This window comes from Phaseolus vulgaris, chromosome 2, assembly GCF_000499845.2.
Source record: "Phaseolus vulgaris cultivar G19833 chromosome 2, P. vulgaris v2.0, whole genome shotgun sequence".
In the NCBI taxonomy this organism is placed as follows: domain Eukaryota; kingdom Viridiplantae; phylum Streptophyta; class Magnoliopsida; order Fabales; family Fabaceae; genus Phaseolus; species Phaseolus vulgaris.
Window position 1 is genome coordinate 28,572,092 of NC_023758.2, and position 16,641 is coordinate 28,588,732.

At 33.0% G+C, this 16,641-nt stretch overlaps 1 protein-coding gene across 1 annotated transcript; it reads right to left on the reverse strand.

The window, feature by feature from the left end:
• Positions 1–11,241: 11,241 nt before the first annotated feature.
• LOC137811251 (nucleolar protein 12) lies at positions 11,242–16,395 on the reverse strand. The gene is made up of 6 exons (XM_068612922.1): positions 15,544–16,395; positions 15,375–15,433; positions 14,955–15,024; positions 14,709–14,834; positions 14,492–14,620; positions 11,242–12,204 (listed from the first exon to the last, which is right to left on the reverse strand). Exons 1-6 carry the CDS (start codon positions 16,213–16,215, stop codon positions 11,686–11,688), a joined length of 1,575 nt encoding a protein of 524 aa, XP_068469023.1. The 5' UTR covers positions 16,216–16,395; the 3' UTR covers positions 11,242–11,685.
• Positions 16,396–16,641: the final 246 nt, after the last annotated feature.

The window sequence follows — 16,641 nt, forward strand, 5'->3', positions numbered from 1 at the left end:
CCTATTACATACACTTCTTTACTTTCACTCATCTTCACAAATGCATTCTTCATTGTATATTTGCCTAAAAGTATAACGTACAAAGTAAGGGAAAGCAAACCCAAGTCCCAAGTTGACATAGCTTATAAATGTAGACATTCTAGAACACACCCTAATTAATATGAAATTGTGATATTTAATTGTCACAGTACCTAAGCTTTTCAGGGTTTCCAATAGCTTCTAAAGAAAACAACTTTCCCCGCTGAAGTAAATGGGTCCAAAGCATGTATCTGGTGTGGTTCAAAAGAGTCCTTATATTTGAACAATCTCAAATTTGTTGCTTCAGCATACAACCGTAGACATGGCAAAGAAAATAATATTTTATTTGTATTGTGGGGTCCAATTAAAATTTCTGAAAAGAGGACATTTGAGTGTCTTTGGTGACATTGTGAAATTAGGTTAGAAATTGGGGTTACACTTCTCAGTTTCCAGTTTCCCGTTTCCCCTCTTCTCCTCCAGATCCTCTTCCACCTTCTCCTCAAGCATTCTCTTCGAACGTTGGTGGTGGTCGAGGTGGGTGCGCCTCTTTTTATGGTGGTTGGTCATGGTGGTGGGTGTGGCTGTTTTGACGGTGGTTGGTCGTGGTGGTGGGTGCAGTTGATTTGACGATGGTTGGTCGTGGTGGTGGTGCGGCTGTTTTGACGGTGGTTGGTCGTAGTGGTGGGTGCAGCTGTTTTGACGGTGGTTGGGTGATGGTATTGGTGACCAAAGATAATACATTTTGTTTGTGTTTAGTATTTGCTTATTTTTCTGGAGTATGATCATTTTTTGTGGAACATATTGTTAAACCGTATATATTTTAGTGTACTTAATTTCTGTAAATGTGCATGGCTTTTCAGATTTTTTTTTTCTCCAATAAAGGTCTTTTTTTGAAGATATGATATTGTGAAGAAAAATGATGTTGGTATGACTTGTCCAAATATGGAGACTCTATTGTCAATTCAATAATTGTTGAGTATATAAACAAAGAGAGAGAGGTCACTATATACTGATATTGTATATAGTTAATCATTGTATGAGTATCTATTACATATATGTGTCTTGGTGTATAAATAATGCAGAGTCTTGCTTTGGATAGATAATCCTGTGAGTGATATTGCATATATGTGTTTTGGTAAGTAAACAATACAAAGTCTTTCTTTAGAATGTTAGGTTGATGAGGAACCAATTTTTTTATGTCAATTGTTTAATCTCGATGGTTGAAATTGTATATTCTTAATTTATTCACAGCCATTACTTTAGAATTGAAAATAATTATGTGAAGTTATCTCTACATATTTTAATCTGAGAAGAACCCACTTCCATTATAGTACACACATAAACAAGTTCAGTAGTTGAAAGTTATGGTAAGAAAATCTTATTTTTATTCTCTTTGCAGATTAAATATATCAGAATATATTCTAATCAAACACAATGGTAGCCAAGAGTTTGCTATTAATGGAAAATAATCAAGAGACAAAAACTACCCAATTCATGTTTTCCTCATCAAACTGTTTTGTGGTAAATTGTGTCACTATACTATGTAACCCGTGATCCATGAACCATATTACAAAAGCATTCCATTAATAGAAAAATGCCTAATAGTTCTGAAATTTTAATAAGATACCGTGATTGTCTATGCAGAATGAAGATTATATTAAGTTAAATTATTGGATTTAGATGTAAAAATGGTAAAACAGACTAATAAAGTTTTCCAGTTAGTTAGGGTGGGGTATGAGGTGGGGAGAAAGTGGGTTAAATGAGGTCTTTAGAGGCCATGACTGTAGAGCAGTGTGAAGTGAACACAAAAATTCACTGAACTTAGAGGGTGATAGTATGTGGTGACCGCAGTACAAATATGTGGTGACCCTAGTACGAATATGTCGTGACCTACATTACACTTCCTGCACAGACCCAGGGAAAGTTTTTATGGAAATGTCAAGTGAGTGTTCGTGTTGGTTGGGAAGGATCAGGAGGGAGGGGTGAAAGTGGGTTAAATGAGTTCTTTAGAGACCATGAGTGTAGAAAAAATTCATTGAACTTAGAGGGTGACAATATGTGGTGACCCTCGTAGGAATATGTGGTGACCCACATTACACTTCCTACATAGACCCAGGGAAACGTTTTCTGGAAATGTCAAGTGAGTGTTCGTCTTTGTTGGGGAGGGGCATGAGGTGGGGAGAAAGTGGGTTACATGAGGTCTTTAGAGGCCATGAGTGTAGAGCAATGTGAAGTGAGCACAAAAACTGACTGAACTTAGAGGGTGACAGTATGTGGTGACCCTAGTAGGAATATGTGGTGACCCACATTACACTTCCTGCACTTTCCCAAGGAATTTTTTTTTAGAAATATGAAGTTAATGTTCGTCTTGGTTGGGGAGGGGCATGAGTTGGGTAGAAAGTGGGTTAAATGAGTTCTTTAGAGGCCATGAGAGATAGACCACTGTGAAGTGAGCACAAAATTCACAAACTTAGAGGGTGACAGTATGTGGTACTAGTAGGAATATATGGTGACCCACATTACACTTCCTGCACAGACTTAGGGAAACTTTTGTTGGAAATGTCATGTGAGTGCTCCTCTTGGTTGGGAAGGGGCATGAGGTGGGGAGAATGTGGGTTAAATGAGTTCGGTAGAGGCTATGAGAGTAGGACAATGTGAAGAAACCACAAAATCCACTCAAGTTAGAGAGTGGCACTATGTGGTGACCCTAGAGGGAATATGTGGTGACCCACATTACACTTCCTTCACATACCCAGGGAAACTTTTTATGAAAATAGAAAGTGAGTGTTCATGTTGGTTGCAGTGGGGAATGAGGTGGGGAGAAATTGGTTTAATTGAGGTCTTTAGAGGCCATGAGTGTAGACCAGTGTGAAGTGGGCACAAAATTCACTCAACTTAGAAGGTCACTTGTTGTGGTGACCCTAGTGACTATTAGTAAAATGCATAACATATTTGACATTCGATTTAATTTCCATCTCTTAAAACAGTTCTTATCCATATAACTATGCACGAGATTTTTTAAATTGAAGTTACTTGTACTTGTTATATGCCATAAACGAGCTACCCAATTCAAAAGTTATGTGTTCGAGGGTTATGGGTTTAACTGAAGTTAACCTAAATACATTCAATGGGATACGTAAAATAGTTGAGGGAGTACGTATAAAATATATATGTTGTTGAAGAACTTAACTGTTTCAAATTATGTATAACTCTGAATAATATGTAATAATAACTAATGGTATTGTATCCATTCTTAGGTCTCAAGCAGTCCTTCTATTGGGTTTGTTTCGTTCTTGACATCATTAGATAGTAATTTGAATAGTTCACACCATTGAAGTGCACCTCTGGTCATTCTTTTATTTCTACTATAACTTATTTCAATATCTGTATTCACTAAATTTGTTATACATCAAGATGTTTTTAAGTCATCTTTCTTATTCCTTTGCAAGTAAAAAACAACACTTTGAGTAAATGTTGACGAATGCGAGAATGTAATCAGGATGGAGTTATAAATGACATGTGTACAATTTTGTTATGTATTATTGAACAATGGTGGTAGATGTTCAGTCACCCACTTAATGCAATGGATGGGTTGTATATGTTTGTATGAAATTTTTGTGACCGTATTGAATATATTTTGTAAGATAAAAATGTACATGGTTATCCCCAAAATATATATTTTTTACAAAACGTTATGTTTTCTCTTCTTTTAAAAATTGTTACTCAAATATTTATTTTGGGAATAAGAATGCGGAAGATTTTTTTAAATCCAAGAATTATGTGAGTGCTCTTAGCTGTGATGCATTTTTACTTGACACACCTAATTTCGTTCCACCCAAAAGCCAAAATTACTTGTATTTAAGCACTGATGTTTTCTTGCTTGCACTTAATAATATCGTTCGAGCCAAACATGTTCAGTGGTGCAAGGGTGCCTTTTTGGTTATACTAAAATTAATGCCTTGAACAAAATTCATCAAGTGGTGAAGGGGTACAATTTAACTTGCACTAAAAATATTGGATTCAACCAAAATGATCCATTGGTCAAGGGGTGCAGTTTAGCTTGCTCTAAAAAAATGGATTTAGCCAAAATGCTCCAGTGGTAAAGGGTTGCAGTTTAGCTTGCACTAAAAAAATTGGATTGAGCGAAAATGCTTCATTGTTGAAGGGGTGCAGATTAACTTGCACTAAAAATATTGGATTGAGCAAAAATGCTCCAGTGATGAAGGGATGTAGTTTAGCTTGCACTAAAAATATTGGATTAAACCAAAATGCTCAAGTGCTAAAGGGGTGCAGTTTAGCTTGCACTAAAAAAATTAGATTGAGCGAAAATGCTCCAATGCTGAAAGGGTGCAATTTAGCTTGCACTAAAAATTTTGGATTGAGCAATTTAACTTGAACTAAAAATATTGGATTGAGCGAAAATGCTCCAATGTTGAAGGGGTGCAAAGCTTGCACTAAAAATATTGGATTAAGCCAAAATGCTTTAGTGCTGAAGGGATGCAGTTTAACTTGCACTAAAAATATTGGATTGAGCGAAAATGCTCCAGTGCTGAAGGGTGCGGTTTAGCTTGCACTAAAAAAATTGGATTGAGTCAAAATGCTCCAGTGATTAAGGGGTGCAGTTTATCTTGCACTAAAAATATTGGATTAAGCCAAAATGATCTAGTGGTGAAAGGATGCAGTTTAGCTTGCACTAAAAATATTTGATTGAGCCAAAATGATCCAGCGGTGAAAGGGTGTTGTTTAGCTTACACTAAAAATCATTACTCAAATATTTATTTGGGAATAAGAATACGGAAGACTTGGTAAATAAGTTACCAAATTTTGTACTTTAACTTAATATTCTTCACTTTACACTAATTTTAGTGCAGCAAAATGGGGAAATTTAAATATTTATAACTTTCTTTTACTGAGTCCAAGGAACTAAGAACGAAGTCATCCTTCACCAGAGACGACCATTAAATTTACCTTCCAATGTATGTGGCACCTGCTAATGGACCCTTTGGGTTTCAATACCAATAAAAGCATTTTCGGAAAAGCTTGTCATCATAATCAGAAATCACAGAAAGTAATATTAAGTGTAATTAGAAGCTTTGTTGCATCATATGGTAGAACAATATTGGTCTTCAATTCTCGCATTAAAAAATTGGAACATTGTTCAACTCAAAGGAAGTTTGTGTAAGTCATTATGTTTCTAGATTTATGAATGGTCCCAGGACCTTTACTAGGTATTTTAATACGCACTTCATACATCATTTACAAAAATTCATTCAACAAGTGCACACACATTTGATTACAAAGAACATGTAACAAATTGTTCAAATCCACTAAGACATATAATGAATAAGTAGACAATTGCACGACATGAAACTTCAGATCCTGTGGACTCTGAACCACCATCATTCTGAACTTCCACGAAAGTTGAAGTCCGTCAACACACTTTCTCGTTGTGCATTATGTGCACCTAGGACCCAATTGCAAACCATTTCCTGACGGAATGCTTGTAGTTCATCCTGAAAAACTGTGAAAATCAATTTTCAGTGAACAATAAAACTTAGAACTTTTAGTCTAATAGTGAAGGGAACAAATACGTATGGTGTTGTATTCAGGCATCGTCTTCCCCTCATAGTCAACCATACCATTCCACACCTTAATATATTTCAAAACCAAAACTCCACATTCATAACTACATAAATGAAAGCACATAAAAATAAATTACATATTCATATGCATAAAAATAAGAAAAGTTTTCATATCAATACTAACTCATTTGGTTGTATAGGAAGTTTTTGTTTGACTACTTTTTTGGGGGGACTATTCATTCCACCGAACTTCTGAAGAATTTTGTACAGATGGTCAATTTGCACAGCCTGCACCATACAATATAAGAACATCACAAACGAAAAACCAAATTCATGGGTTCATTCTTTACTAAACATCATCTTCTACTCTTTACCATGGCTTTAACAATTTTGTTGTGTTATCTTCTTCTATGACCAAGGGGATCCAAGACATGCAATTCCATGAAAAACATGAAAAATTATGCCCAAAAAACATTATACAAAATTATATAATACAAACTTACAAAATTGCAATGTGATAGTGATTCAAATGGAATAAAAAATCTTTTACAAACGAACATTAATCCTTCTTGTCCCACTCTTTCTTTTCCGAAGTTCTATTCATTTCTTGAATAACACGGTCCTTTACACAGCAAAAGATGTAGTGTTATTAACGAAAACTATAATTTTACAATTTCAAAATTAACTATCAATTAGCAACCTAGTAATATAATAAATGAAACCTTCATTTTCCTTCCTTCATGATCAAACTTTTCCTCGTCATTCTTTCCCGTCGAACCAAAAGAAGCCATTTCAAAACTGTCCAAAACAAAATATATCAACCAATTCATCCAAAAACAAAATAAACCAATTAAGAGAGAACGTATTATATAAATGCGTGTGTGCAAGAACAACTGATTAAATTCAGTTTCTCCCCACCTCATGACCACCCCAACACTCAGTTTCAAATTTTCAGAAAAAGCTTACTGGGTCTATGCAGGAACTGTATTGTGGGTCACCACAAATTCCTACTAGGGTCACCACATGCTCTCACTGTCTAAGTTGAGTGAATTGTGTGGTTACTTCACACTTTCCTACTCTCATGACTTCTAAATAACTCATTTAATCCACTTTCTCCCCACCTCATGCCCCACTCCAACCAGCACAAACACTTACTTCCCATTTCCAAAAAAAATTCTCTGGGTCTGTGCAGGAAGTGTAATGTGGGTCATCACATATTCCCTATAGGGTCACCACATGTTGTCACTCCCTAAGTTGAGTGACTTTTGTGGATACTTCACACTATCATACTCTAATGGCCTCTAAAGAACTCATTTATCCTACTTTCTCCCCACCTAATGCCTATTCCCAACCAAGACGAACATTGACTTCACATTTATAGAAAAAACTTCCCTGGGTCTGTGCAGGAAGTGTAATGTGGGTCACATATATTCGTACTAGGGTCACCACATACCATCACCCTCTAAGTTCAGTGAATTTTTGTGCTCACTTCACACTGCTCTACACTCATGGTCTCTAAAGACCTCATTTAACCCACTTTCTCCTCACCTCATGCCCCACCCCAACCAACCAGAAAACTTTATTAGTTTATTTTACCATTTTTCACATCTAAGTTCAATAATTTAACTTAATATAATCTTCATTTTGCATAGACAATCACAGTATCTTATTAAAATTTCAGAATTATTTGGCATTTTACTACTAATGAAATCATTTTGTAATGTGGTTCATGGATCAAAGGTTACATAGTATAGTGGCACGATTTACCACAAAACAGTTTGTTGAGGAAAACATGAATTAGACAGTTTTTGTCTCTTGATTATTTCCCATTAATAGTAAACTCTTCGTTACCATTGTGTTTGATTATAATATGTTTTGATATATTTAATCTGCACAAAGAACAAAAATAAGGTTTTCTTACCATAACTTTCAACTACTAAACTTGTTTATGTGCTTACTATAATGGAAGTTGGTTCTTCTCAGATTAAAATATACAGAAATAACTTCACATAATCATTTTCATTTCTAAAGTAATAGCTATGAATAAATTAGGAACATACAATTTCAACCATCAAGATTAAACATTGCCTTAAAAATTTTGGTTCCTCATCAACCTAACATTCTAAAGAAAGACTTTGCATTATTTACATACCAAAGCACATATATGCAATAATCACTCACATGATTAACAAATTCCAAAGAATCATTCTGCATTATGTATACATTAAGGCACATATATGCAATAATAACTCACATGATTACCTATCCAAAGCAAGACTCTGCATTATTTATACACCAAGACATGTATATGTAATAGATACTCAAACAAGGATTAACTATATACAATATCAGTATGTAGTGACCTCTCTCTCTTAGTTTATATACTCAATGGTGACTGAATTCACAATAGAGTCTCGATATTTGGACAACTCATACCAACATCATTTTTCTTCACAATATCATAGCTTCAAAAAATGCCTTTTTGGAGAAAAAAAATTCTAAAAAACCATGCATATTTACAGAAACTAAGTGCACCAAAATATATACGGTTGAACAGTATATTCCACAAAAAATCATCATACTCGAAAAAATAAGCAAATATTAAACACAGACAAAGTGTATTACCTTTGGTCACCAATACTACCACCCAACCATCGTCAAAGCATCCACACCCACCACCACGACCAACCACCGTCAAAATAGCCGCACCACCACCATGACCAACCACCGTCAAAACAGTCGCACCCATTACCACGACTAACCACCATTAAAAGAGGTGCACCCACCACGACCACCACCAACGTTGGAAGAGAAAGCTTGAGGAGAAGGTGGAAGAGGATGTGGAAGAGAATAGGAGAAACGACAACGAACTCAAGAAGAAACTGAAAGAGGTGTAGCCCCAATTTCTAACCTAATTTCACAATGTGAACAAGGGCACCCAAATATTCTTTTCTCATAAATTTTTACTAAGTCCCACAACAAAAATAAAATATTATTATCTTTGCCACGTCAGCGATTTTATGCTGAAGCAACGCATATGCGGTTGTTCAACCATCATTTTTCGATTCGAAAATATGAATTCATGCAATACTCTATAATATACTATTCCTTTCATACTTATTCATCTTTCTCCTTTAGATGCTTCTTCCTGCTCATACATACATTCTAGCGCTACTCTATATAAAATGTTGTGAAAGTATCTTTTTATCTTTTCTTTTTTTAGTAAAAAAATAAATTAATCTTTAAAATTTCACATATAAAAAATGTTTATGTATCATATAATCTGGAAGTTAATCCCTAATTTAAAAAGACTTATAAATTATATAATTCATAATATAAACTACACCACATTATAACCTTTATACATTTTAACTTTTTAAAAAAAATTAAAATACAAAATTTATAAAAATGACATAAAAACGTAGGCTCAATTCCCTATCTAGTACCATTTACATATTTATTTCCCTATCTAGCACCCTTTTGTTTTTATTTCCCTATCTAGCACCCTTTTGTTTTTATTTCCCTATCTAGCACTCTTTTATTTTTTATTTCCCTATCTAGCACCATTTTAAAAATAAATAAATAAATAATAAATTATTATTTTTTTAATAATTTTAATTTTGAATGCATTAAAAAATAAATATTTTTAATGTTTAAAATAATTAGAAATATAATTAATGAATAAATAAATGAGTTTTTACAAAATAAAAATAAAAAAGTAATAAATTAAAAATGTTTAGTTTAATTTTTTTTTTAAATGAAGAAAATAAAAAATTAAACTATACAACAACATAAAATTTGAATCTATAAACATAAATTAGTATTTATTTTTATTATTATTGATGATATAATCATGTTAATTTCAAGTAAAAAATACAGGACATAATTATAAAAAAAACCAAAGTCAATTAGTATTAATTAATAGTGAACACATAAATAATATTGAAGTGTCTACCCTAAATGCAAAAGTCTAAAAAAAAACTAATGCAAATGCTACACTTAATGCTACACTTAATGCATTAAAAAATAAATATTTTTAATGTTTAAAATAATTAGAAATATAATTAATGAATAAATAAATGAGTTTTTACGAAATAAAAATAAAAAAAGTAATAAATTAAAAATGTTTAGTTTAAAATTATTTTTTTTAAATGAAGAAAATAAAAAATTAAACTTTACAACAACATAAAAGTTGAATCTATAAACATAAATTACTATTTATTTTTATTATTATTGATGATGTAATCATGTTAATTTCAACTAAAAAATACAGGACATATTTATAAAAAAACCAAAGTCAATTAGTATTAATTAATAGTGGACACATAAATAATATTGAAGTGTTTACCTAAATGCAAAATTCTAAAAAAAACTAATACAAATGTTACACTTAATGCTTAAAAATGAGAAGAAAAAAATGCAAAAATAAATAAGTCTAGAAAATAAAAACAACAACAATAAAATAAGTGTAACATTTGTAAAAAAAAATAATTTTAAACTAAATATTTTTAATTTATTACTTTTTTATTTTTATTTTGTAAAAACTCATTTATTTATTCATTAATTATATTTCTAATTATTTTAAACATTAAAAATATTTATTTTTTAATGCATTCAAAATTAAAATTATTAAAAAAATAATAATTTATTATTTATTTATTTATTTTTAAAATGGTGCTAGATAGGGAAATAAAAAATAAAAGAGTGCTAGATAGGAAAATAAAAACAAAAGGATGCTAGATAGGGAAATAAAAACAAAAGGGTGCTAGACAGGGAATTGAGCCTTAAAAACGTACGCAGGAAAGAAACGGCCTTCTCCTTTTAGGTAAGAGATAGGGAAAAACATTGGGCAATACCTCAATTCTGTTTATTATTCTTTGGATCGGCAACGTAGATAAAAGTTGATAAAATGAAGGTTTAAATATATTTTTACGCTATGATGAATGTTAAAAAATTAATTAAAATAATTAAGATAAAAATATTTTAAATTAAAATAATTAGATATTTTAAATGTACAATTTAACTAAATGATATATTTATTGTTTAATATAAATAAATAATTATATATAATTTTATTTTTCAATAAATTTTTTATATTTTATTTTTATTATAAATATAAATTTATTTTGTATATATTAATTTATAAAATTAAATATGTTTTTATTAAATTAAAATTATTTTTTGTTCCTAGTCCAAACTTACCATTGATAAGAATAGTTTTTTTACTATAAGTATTTAGGATATTTAAAATTTGAATTATAGATAAAAACTAATTCGTGCTATAGTATTTAATTCTAATTTATATTATAAAATAAAAATTTTAATACATCATAAATCAAAGTTTTATTTATAACGATAAAAATAATAAAGTATGGTTACTAATAATAATATATTAATTGATTGCATGACTCTTCCTTTTCTATATATTATAAATTTAAATCTAATATAAAATAATTGACTTAAATGTTATAAATTCTTGTAAGTTCTATTATTTGTAAATCTTGAAAATTTAGGTCATTTTTCTAAGTCTATATTATTAACTATAATGTTAATTTAGTACCAAAATCAATTTTGAACTCGATCAATCCTTTAATGTTTAAACCAAAGAAAAAAAAGTATCCCGTTGATAAGATTACATACATTTAGACGATGAAGATGCTGCCTGTTTCATTGCCCACCAACCCATTCGACTAATAAGATGACAAATAAATTCTGCAGAATGTTGTCATGATAAAGTATACAACAGTATAATTATAAAAAAAAACTTATGAAAAAGAATCGAAAAATGCTCCTAAAGGTAGGACATGCAAAAAAGCCATTAAACAGGCCTCAAAGTGAAAGTTACAACTTACCAATAAAAGAACACTATAAACTAAAATTACACATCAAATTTCAAATAATAAAGTGACCAGACAACGTTAAATTCCTGTCCACTGATTTCTTAATTCGTCTTCACCATTCGCCACCAAATGTGCCAAGTCCACTGAGAAATGTAGGAGAAATCCCCCATTGCCTTGAATCCATGCTAGGGTCGGTACAAAACTTTCTCCATGTGCACACTTCCTCTCCCAACAATTAGAACAAGCTACCTGTTCTTTTTTACTTTCTTAATACGCAGGGAACTGTCTGGAGTACGACTATCAAACTTGCGTTTTATCCCTGCTTGTTTAGGTGCTCCACTCTCCATGTGCATTTTTGCTTTAGCCTTTCTGGCAGCCACTGAAGGCCTCTTTGTCTGGCGTTCTTTTGGGTTTTCTCCACCGTGGGTTTTCTTGTGCACATCTGATTTGGTTGCACGTAGACCCTGATAAGATGCATTGGTTTTTCTGTTTGACCTGTTAATACTGCTCGAAGGAGACCGTGAAGCCACAGAAAATTTCTTTGCAGGAGTACCAGGAGCTTGTGTTGAAGATGGGTTTGGCCTTTTAGAAGGGGTAGGAACTTGCGTTGATGATGGGTTTGGCCGTTTATATGGGGTAGAAGCTTGTGTTGATGATGGGTTTGGCCTTTTAGATGGGATAGCATCTGCTTTGGCATGAGAAAGTCTCAACTCTCGGTCTCGAAGTCTCAACTTCCTTTTCTTAACAACAAATTTAGCAGCTTCCTGCATTTACAAGACAACTTTAATAATAATAATAATAATTTATTGACATATGGTATAAGACATGAAAAAGGTTTGAACATTCCTTATGCCACTTTTATTTTGAATGCAAAAACACTACACCTCTAATAACAACCTAACATGTCTAAATTTACAACAAATCAAACACCATTTAGTAAACTTGAAGAATTAGCAGTATAAACCAAATGAAGTAACAGTTCATTTACACGTAGTAATCAACAGAAGAAACCCTAAAATTTTCATTCTGTACTCATACACTAAACCGCACTCAGAAGATCAGCAGTTCTGGCCAGAGGGTCGTACTCCAGTTTTGGCCAGACTACTGCTATGCAAGCCAACTGAGGGTCATCACGCATCACCCCAAGTTGAATCTGCATTGGGATTATGGAAAGCTTCTCTAATTTATTTATTTTCTCCTAATTGCACAAACAAATTTTACACGTTTCGTGATAGAAAATGAGGAAATGTGAAAGGAAAGAAGAAAAAAAATGCAAAGTGACATTGTTTAGATTAAAGAAAAGAAACTGAAAAGGAAGAAGATTTGAGCTGAAAGTTCGTAAGTGTATCTAGATGATTTGAAAAAAGAAAAAAAGAGATGTAGTTGGTTTAACTAGGCACTGACCATAATGCCCTTTGTCCCATATTATATTAATTTACACATAAGCTAAGACAAAAACCACATGAGAATGGGTTTTTTGGATTAACATTGCATTGACTTTACGTGCAGAATGAGTGTAGATTATGGATTAGCCATAATCAACTGTCGCATATTATGCCACACTTCGTTTGCAAGCCTGAAGAGGGAGAGGGGGATCAGTGCCTAGCTCTTCACGGGTAACAAAAGCAGGGTGTAGAGGTGTGGAATAATGGCACTTGATCTTGCAATAAGACTGGCTAAGCAAGAACACAAGGGAGAAAGCACTAAAGTCAGCGTACAATATGTACAATAATATACTGGGTTTATATCATTCATAAATCTAAACTGTAAGGTCTAGTCATATCTGCGTTGTCACAACGTAGTGAGCTTTACAAGAATGTGGAGTGGTGACTAAAACGTAATCAGACACAGGTAAACAGAGAGTAAATCATATGGACTTTAAATGTGGTACACAACAGACAGCTAACAGGATAACCAAATGCAAGATGACTTCTACTTTGAAGAATATAAAATGCAGATAGAAAAAATTAATAATAATAATAATAAAATTAAAAAAAAAATATATATATATATATATATACTATTTAAGTGGTGATCATATGTAAGATAAATGTTTAAAAATAAGAAAATGACTTGAAAAAAATTAAAATTTATTTAGTAAAAAATAAGGTCTCTTCATGGAATGCAGTTATTTATACAATAGACGCATTAACAACAGAAGCCAAGGAACATAAAAGGAGGAAAAGAATAGAGACGATCCTGCCACTCAGCAAACAAAGAAAAGGAGAAAACAGATATGCGGGAGGGGACAGAGACCTCTCTGCATAGCTTGGCACACGAACAGACAAAGAAAATTGTGGAATGTCACATAAAAAGAGGTTTGGTCAAAGACACATCCAGAGTGGCCAGAAACACTGCCAAAGCTGGCTCAGTACAAGAAAGGTGTTCGGTTTCACAAATCGGAAACACAAGTTTTTCTGATATAAAACATCACGAAATGGCAAAAATACCATAAAATGGCTTCTTAAATGTTGCATTAAAACAAGATAATAAATATGGGATTTTGCCCTGTGAAAGAAGAGTGGTAGCAGTAGCAGCATCAGGGGCCACAATTTTCCAAGATCAAAAGAACAATGGGCCACTACTTTTCCTGCTACCTCAAAACACAGCAACAGTAGATAAACAATGGTCTGAGGCATAACGCATTGCTACTCCACAATATCAAAGTCTCTAAGTCTAACTAATACTAAATTCATTGAAACAAGGTACCTTTTGAAAATGACATATATGTACCTAGTTACAAAAAGACATGATATAAAATATGAAGCGCCAACCCATAACACACCAAAGTAAGTAAACAAACAATCAAAACAAGGCAATCTATAGCACAAAAAGTATCTCCTTAAGAAATAGATAACAAGAACCTTTAAAAGGAATCGTACAAATGAAGAAATTAGGTCTTTATGGCCTTGTCAACCCCAAAAAACAGTGATTTCACAAAAGCAAGGGACACGAGAACATCCATCAACTATAAAATATTTGAACTAAATATGAAAAGAGCCTATAATAAGAAATAATATGAAAATGCACTATTCAGGCCCCTGATCATACCTTTGATTTAAATAGCACATAAGCAATACCCTTTCCAACATTAAGATGAGGATCTCGAACAACTCTGACAGCTTCTACACTTGATTCCAGGTTGGATATACCACAAAATAACTGATAAAGCTCTTCATCCTGTAGAAAAGGATCACATGATAGAACCATTAGACAACAACCACACAATTCTGTGACCTTCAAATATAAAATTATCTTAGAAACACACCTTCACATCAAATGGGAGGTTGCCCACAAAAACAGTTCTCTTGTTGTCATAAAGAGGAACACTTTCCCCTTTATGTTTCTTGCGGGGTGGACAAGCCCTATCAACACGAATGTGGTTTCCTTCAACCTACAGCCAGATGAATACACAATAATTTTTAAAAAAGTTAATTATTCCAATGAAAAGAAACACAAGGTAAAACAGCATATTTGATCCAATCCACATCAGCTTTGAGAACCAAGGACATACCAGTGACATGTTGTGTGACAAAGAAGCCTGTGCCGATTGCTCGGTTTTGAAAACAATGTATGCATGTACACTGCAAAAAAAAAAATACAATGTGTCTATTAGAAACGCATAAAAAGGTATCCTTTACACAGAGCAGGCTTGTAGTCTTATCAGACACACTACAAGTCACTCGAGTCCACCGGGAAAAAACTATACCTATTTGCAAAATAAAATATATGAAGGGAGCTTTTATAGTTATCCTTAGAATGAATAAGTAAATAAAAACAAACATAATGATTTCTCGAAGCCCAAAACAAACAGGTTTAACCTTTCTCCAAAATCAATGGAATCATTTCAAAACAAATGAAATATAAAAAGTAACCGCATTCACTACAAACGATTAACAATATCCTCATCAGTCATTCAATTCAGAACCATTACCTATCAGCAGCATCATTTATTTTCTTCGCGAGGATAGCTCCCTTTCTAGGTTTCTTGGTCTGGTTAACCAAGAAAAAAGAACAAACAAACATTAAATTATCATCCCAATAAAAAACAATGAAAACCTCAACAGTACAAAACAAACTCACAGGAGAAGAGGAAAACCTACATCTTGTATTGGAACAGAACGAATCCTCACAGACTCTACCTCACCAAACTTCTTAAACTCCTTCAACAGAATCTTCTTTTTCACCTTGAGAGGCAAATTCCCAACAAAGACAGTCCTCAGAAGCTTATCCTCGTCATCAAAACCCTCCTTTGAAACCATCGTATCAGCTGGATCATCCAACGTCTTCCTCTTGTTCCCAACAGTTTTATTCTCAATCCCTTCCTTTTCAACTTTCTCCACCGGCCCATATCTCTTCTCCTCCCACTCTCTTTCAACTTCATCCCGTTTCCTCTTCCTTTTCCCAATTGCTTCTGCACCCAAATCAAGGTCTCTTTCTTTTCCTTCATCGGTGCCGCGTTTCCTCTTCTCCGATTTCTTCAAAGCTTCGGTTACAGGAACTGGATCAAGGGCTGGGCTTATCTCTCTGTTCCTCTTCCGCTTCTTCTCGTCGCCGGCATCGCGATTCTCGGCGTCGCCATTGTAAGGGATTTGAGCGTTGTTGACTGTGTCGGAAAGTGAAGCAGGTTTTCTCCGAAAGGGGTTGTCGTCAGAAAATAGAGCGGCGGTTGCGGTGCCCTGTTCCGGCGCGTTGCCGAATAGCTTGTCGAAAATGCTGGAAGGGGATGAAACAGTGTCGGCTTGTTGCGGGTCCTTGGGTTTCTTCTTGCCCATTGGTAAATTGGATTGGAAAGAATGAATCGGAAATCTGTGAAGAAGTACTTCCAGAAAAAAGAGAGCTTTGGAAGAAACCCTAAAATAGGTTTAAGGTGGTCGAATGAAGGGAAGGTAAAGGCATTTGATATGTATTCAGATATATTTTGCACATAAAAGAAAAACTTGAAAACATAAATATTATAATTCCTATTTTTCTAACCACTAACAATGTCTCAACGATTAATAATATTAATTAAGTAATATTTTAATTTGTTGGGTAAAAACAATTATTTTTATGATTATACGTTTAGTAATATGATAATTTATAATAGATTTTTTAAACATATTAATTCTATTGTATATTCATGATAAATAATTTATATTGCAATTAAGTGTTATTTTTAATTATTTAAAAATAATTAACTTAAATTAAAGATATTTCAA

What these genes read in the sequence shown, in the direction of transcription:
- LOC137811251 (XM_068612922.1), bottom strand. Translation starts at nt 16,215, where the DNA reads ATGGGCAAGAAGAAACCCAAGGACCCGCAACAAGCCGACACTGTTTCA. An exon ending in GTTCTGTTCCAATACAAGAT is followed by an intron (nt 15,434 to 15,543) that starts GTAGGTTTTCCT and finishes TTGGTTAACCAG; the next exon opens with ACCAAGAAACCTAGAAAGGG. An exon ending in ATAAATGATGCTGCTGATAG is followed by an intron (nt 15,025 to 15,374) that starts GTAATGGTTCTG and finishes TTTTTTTTGCAG; the next exon opens with TGTACATGCATACATTGTTT.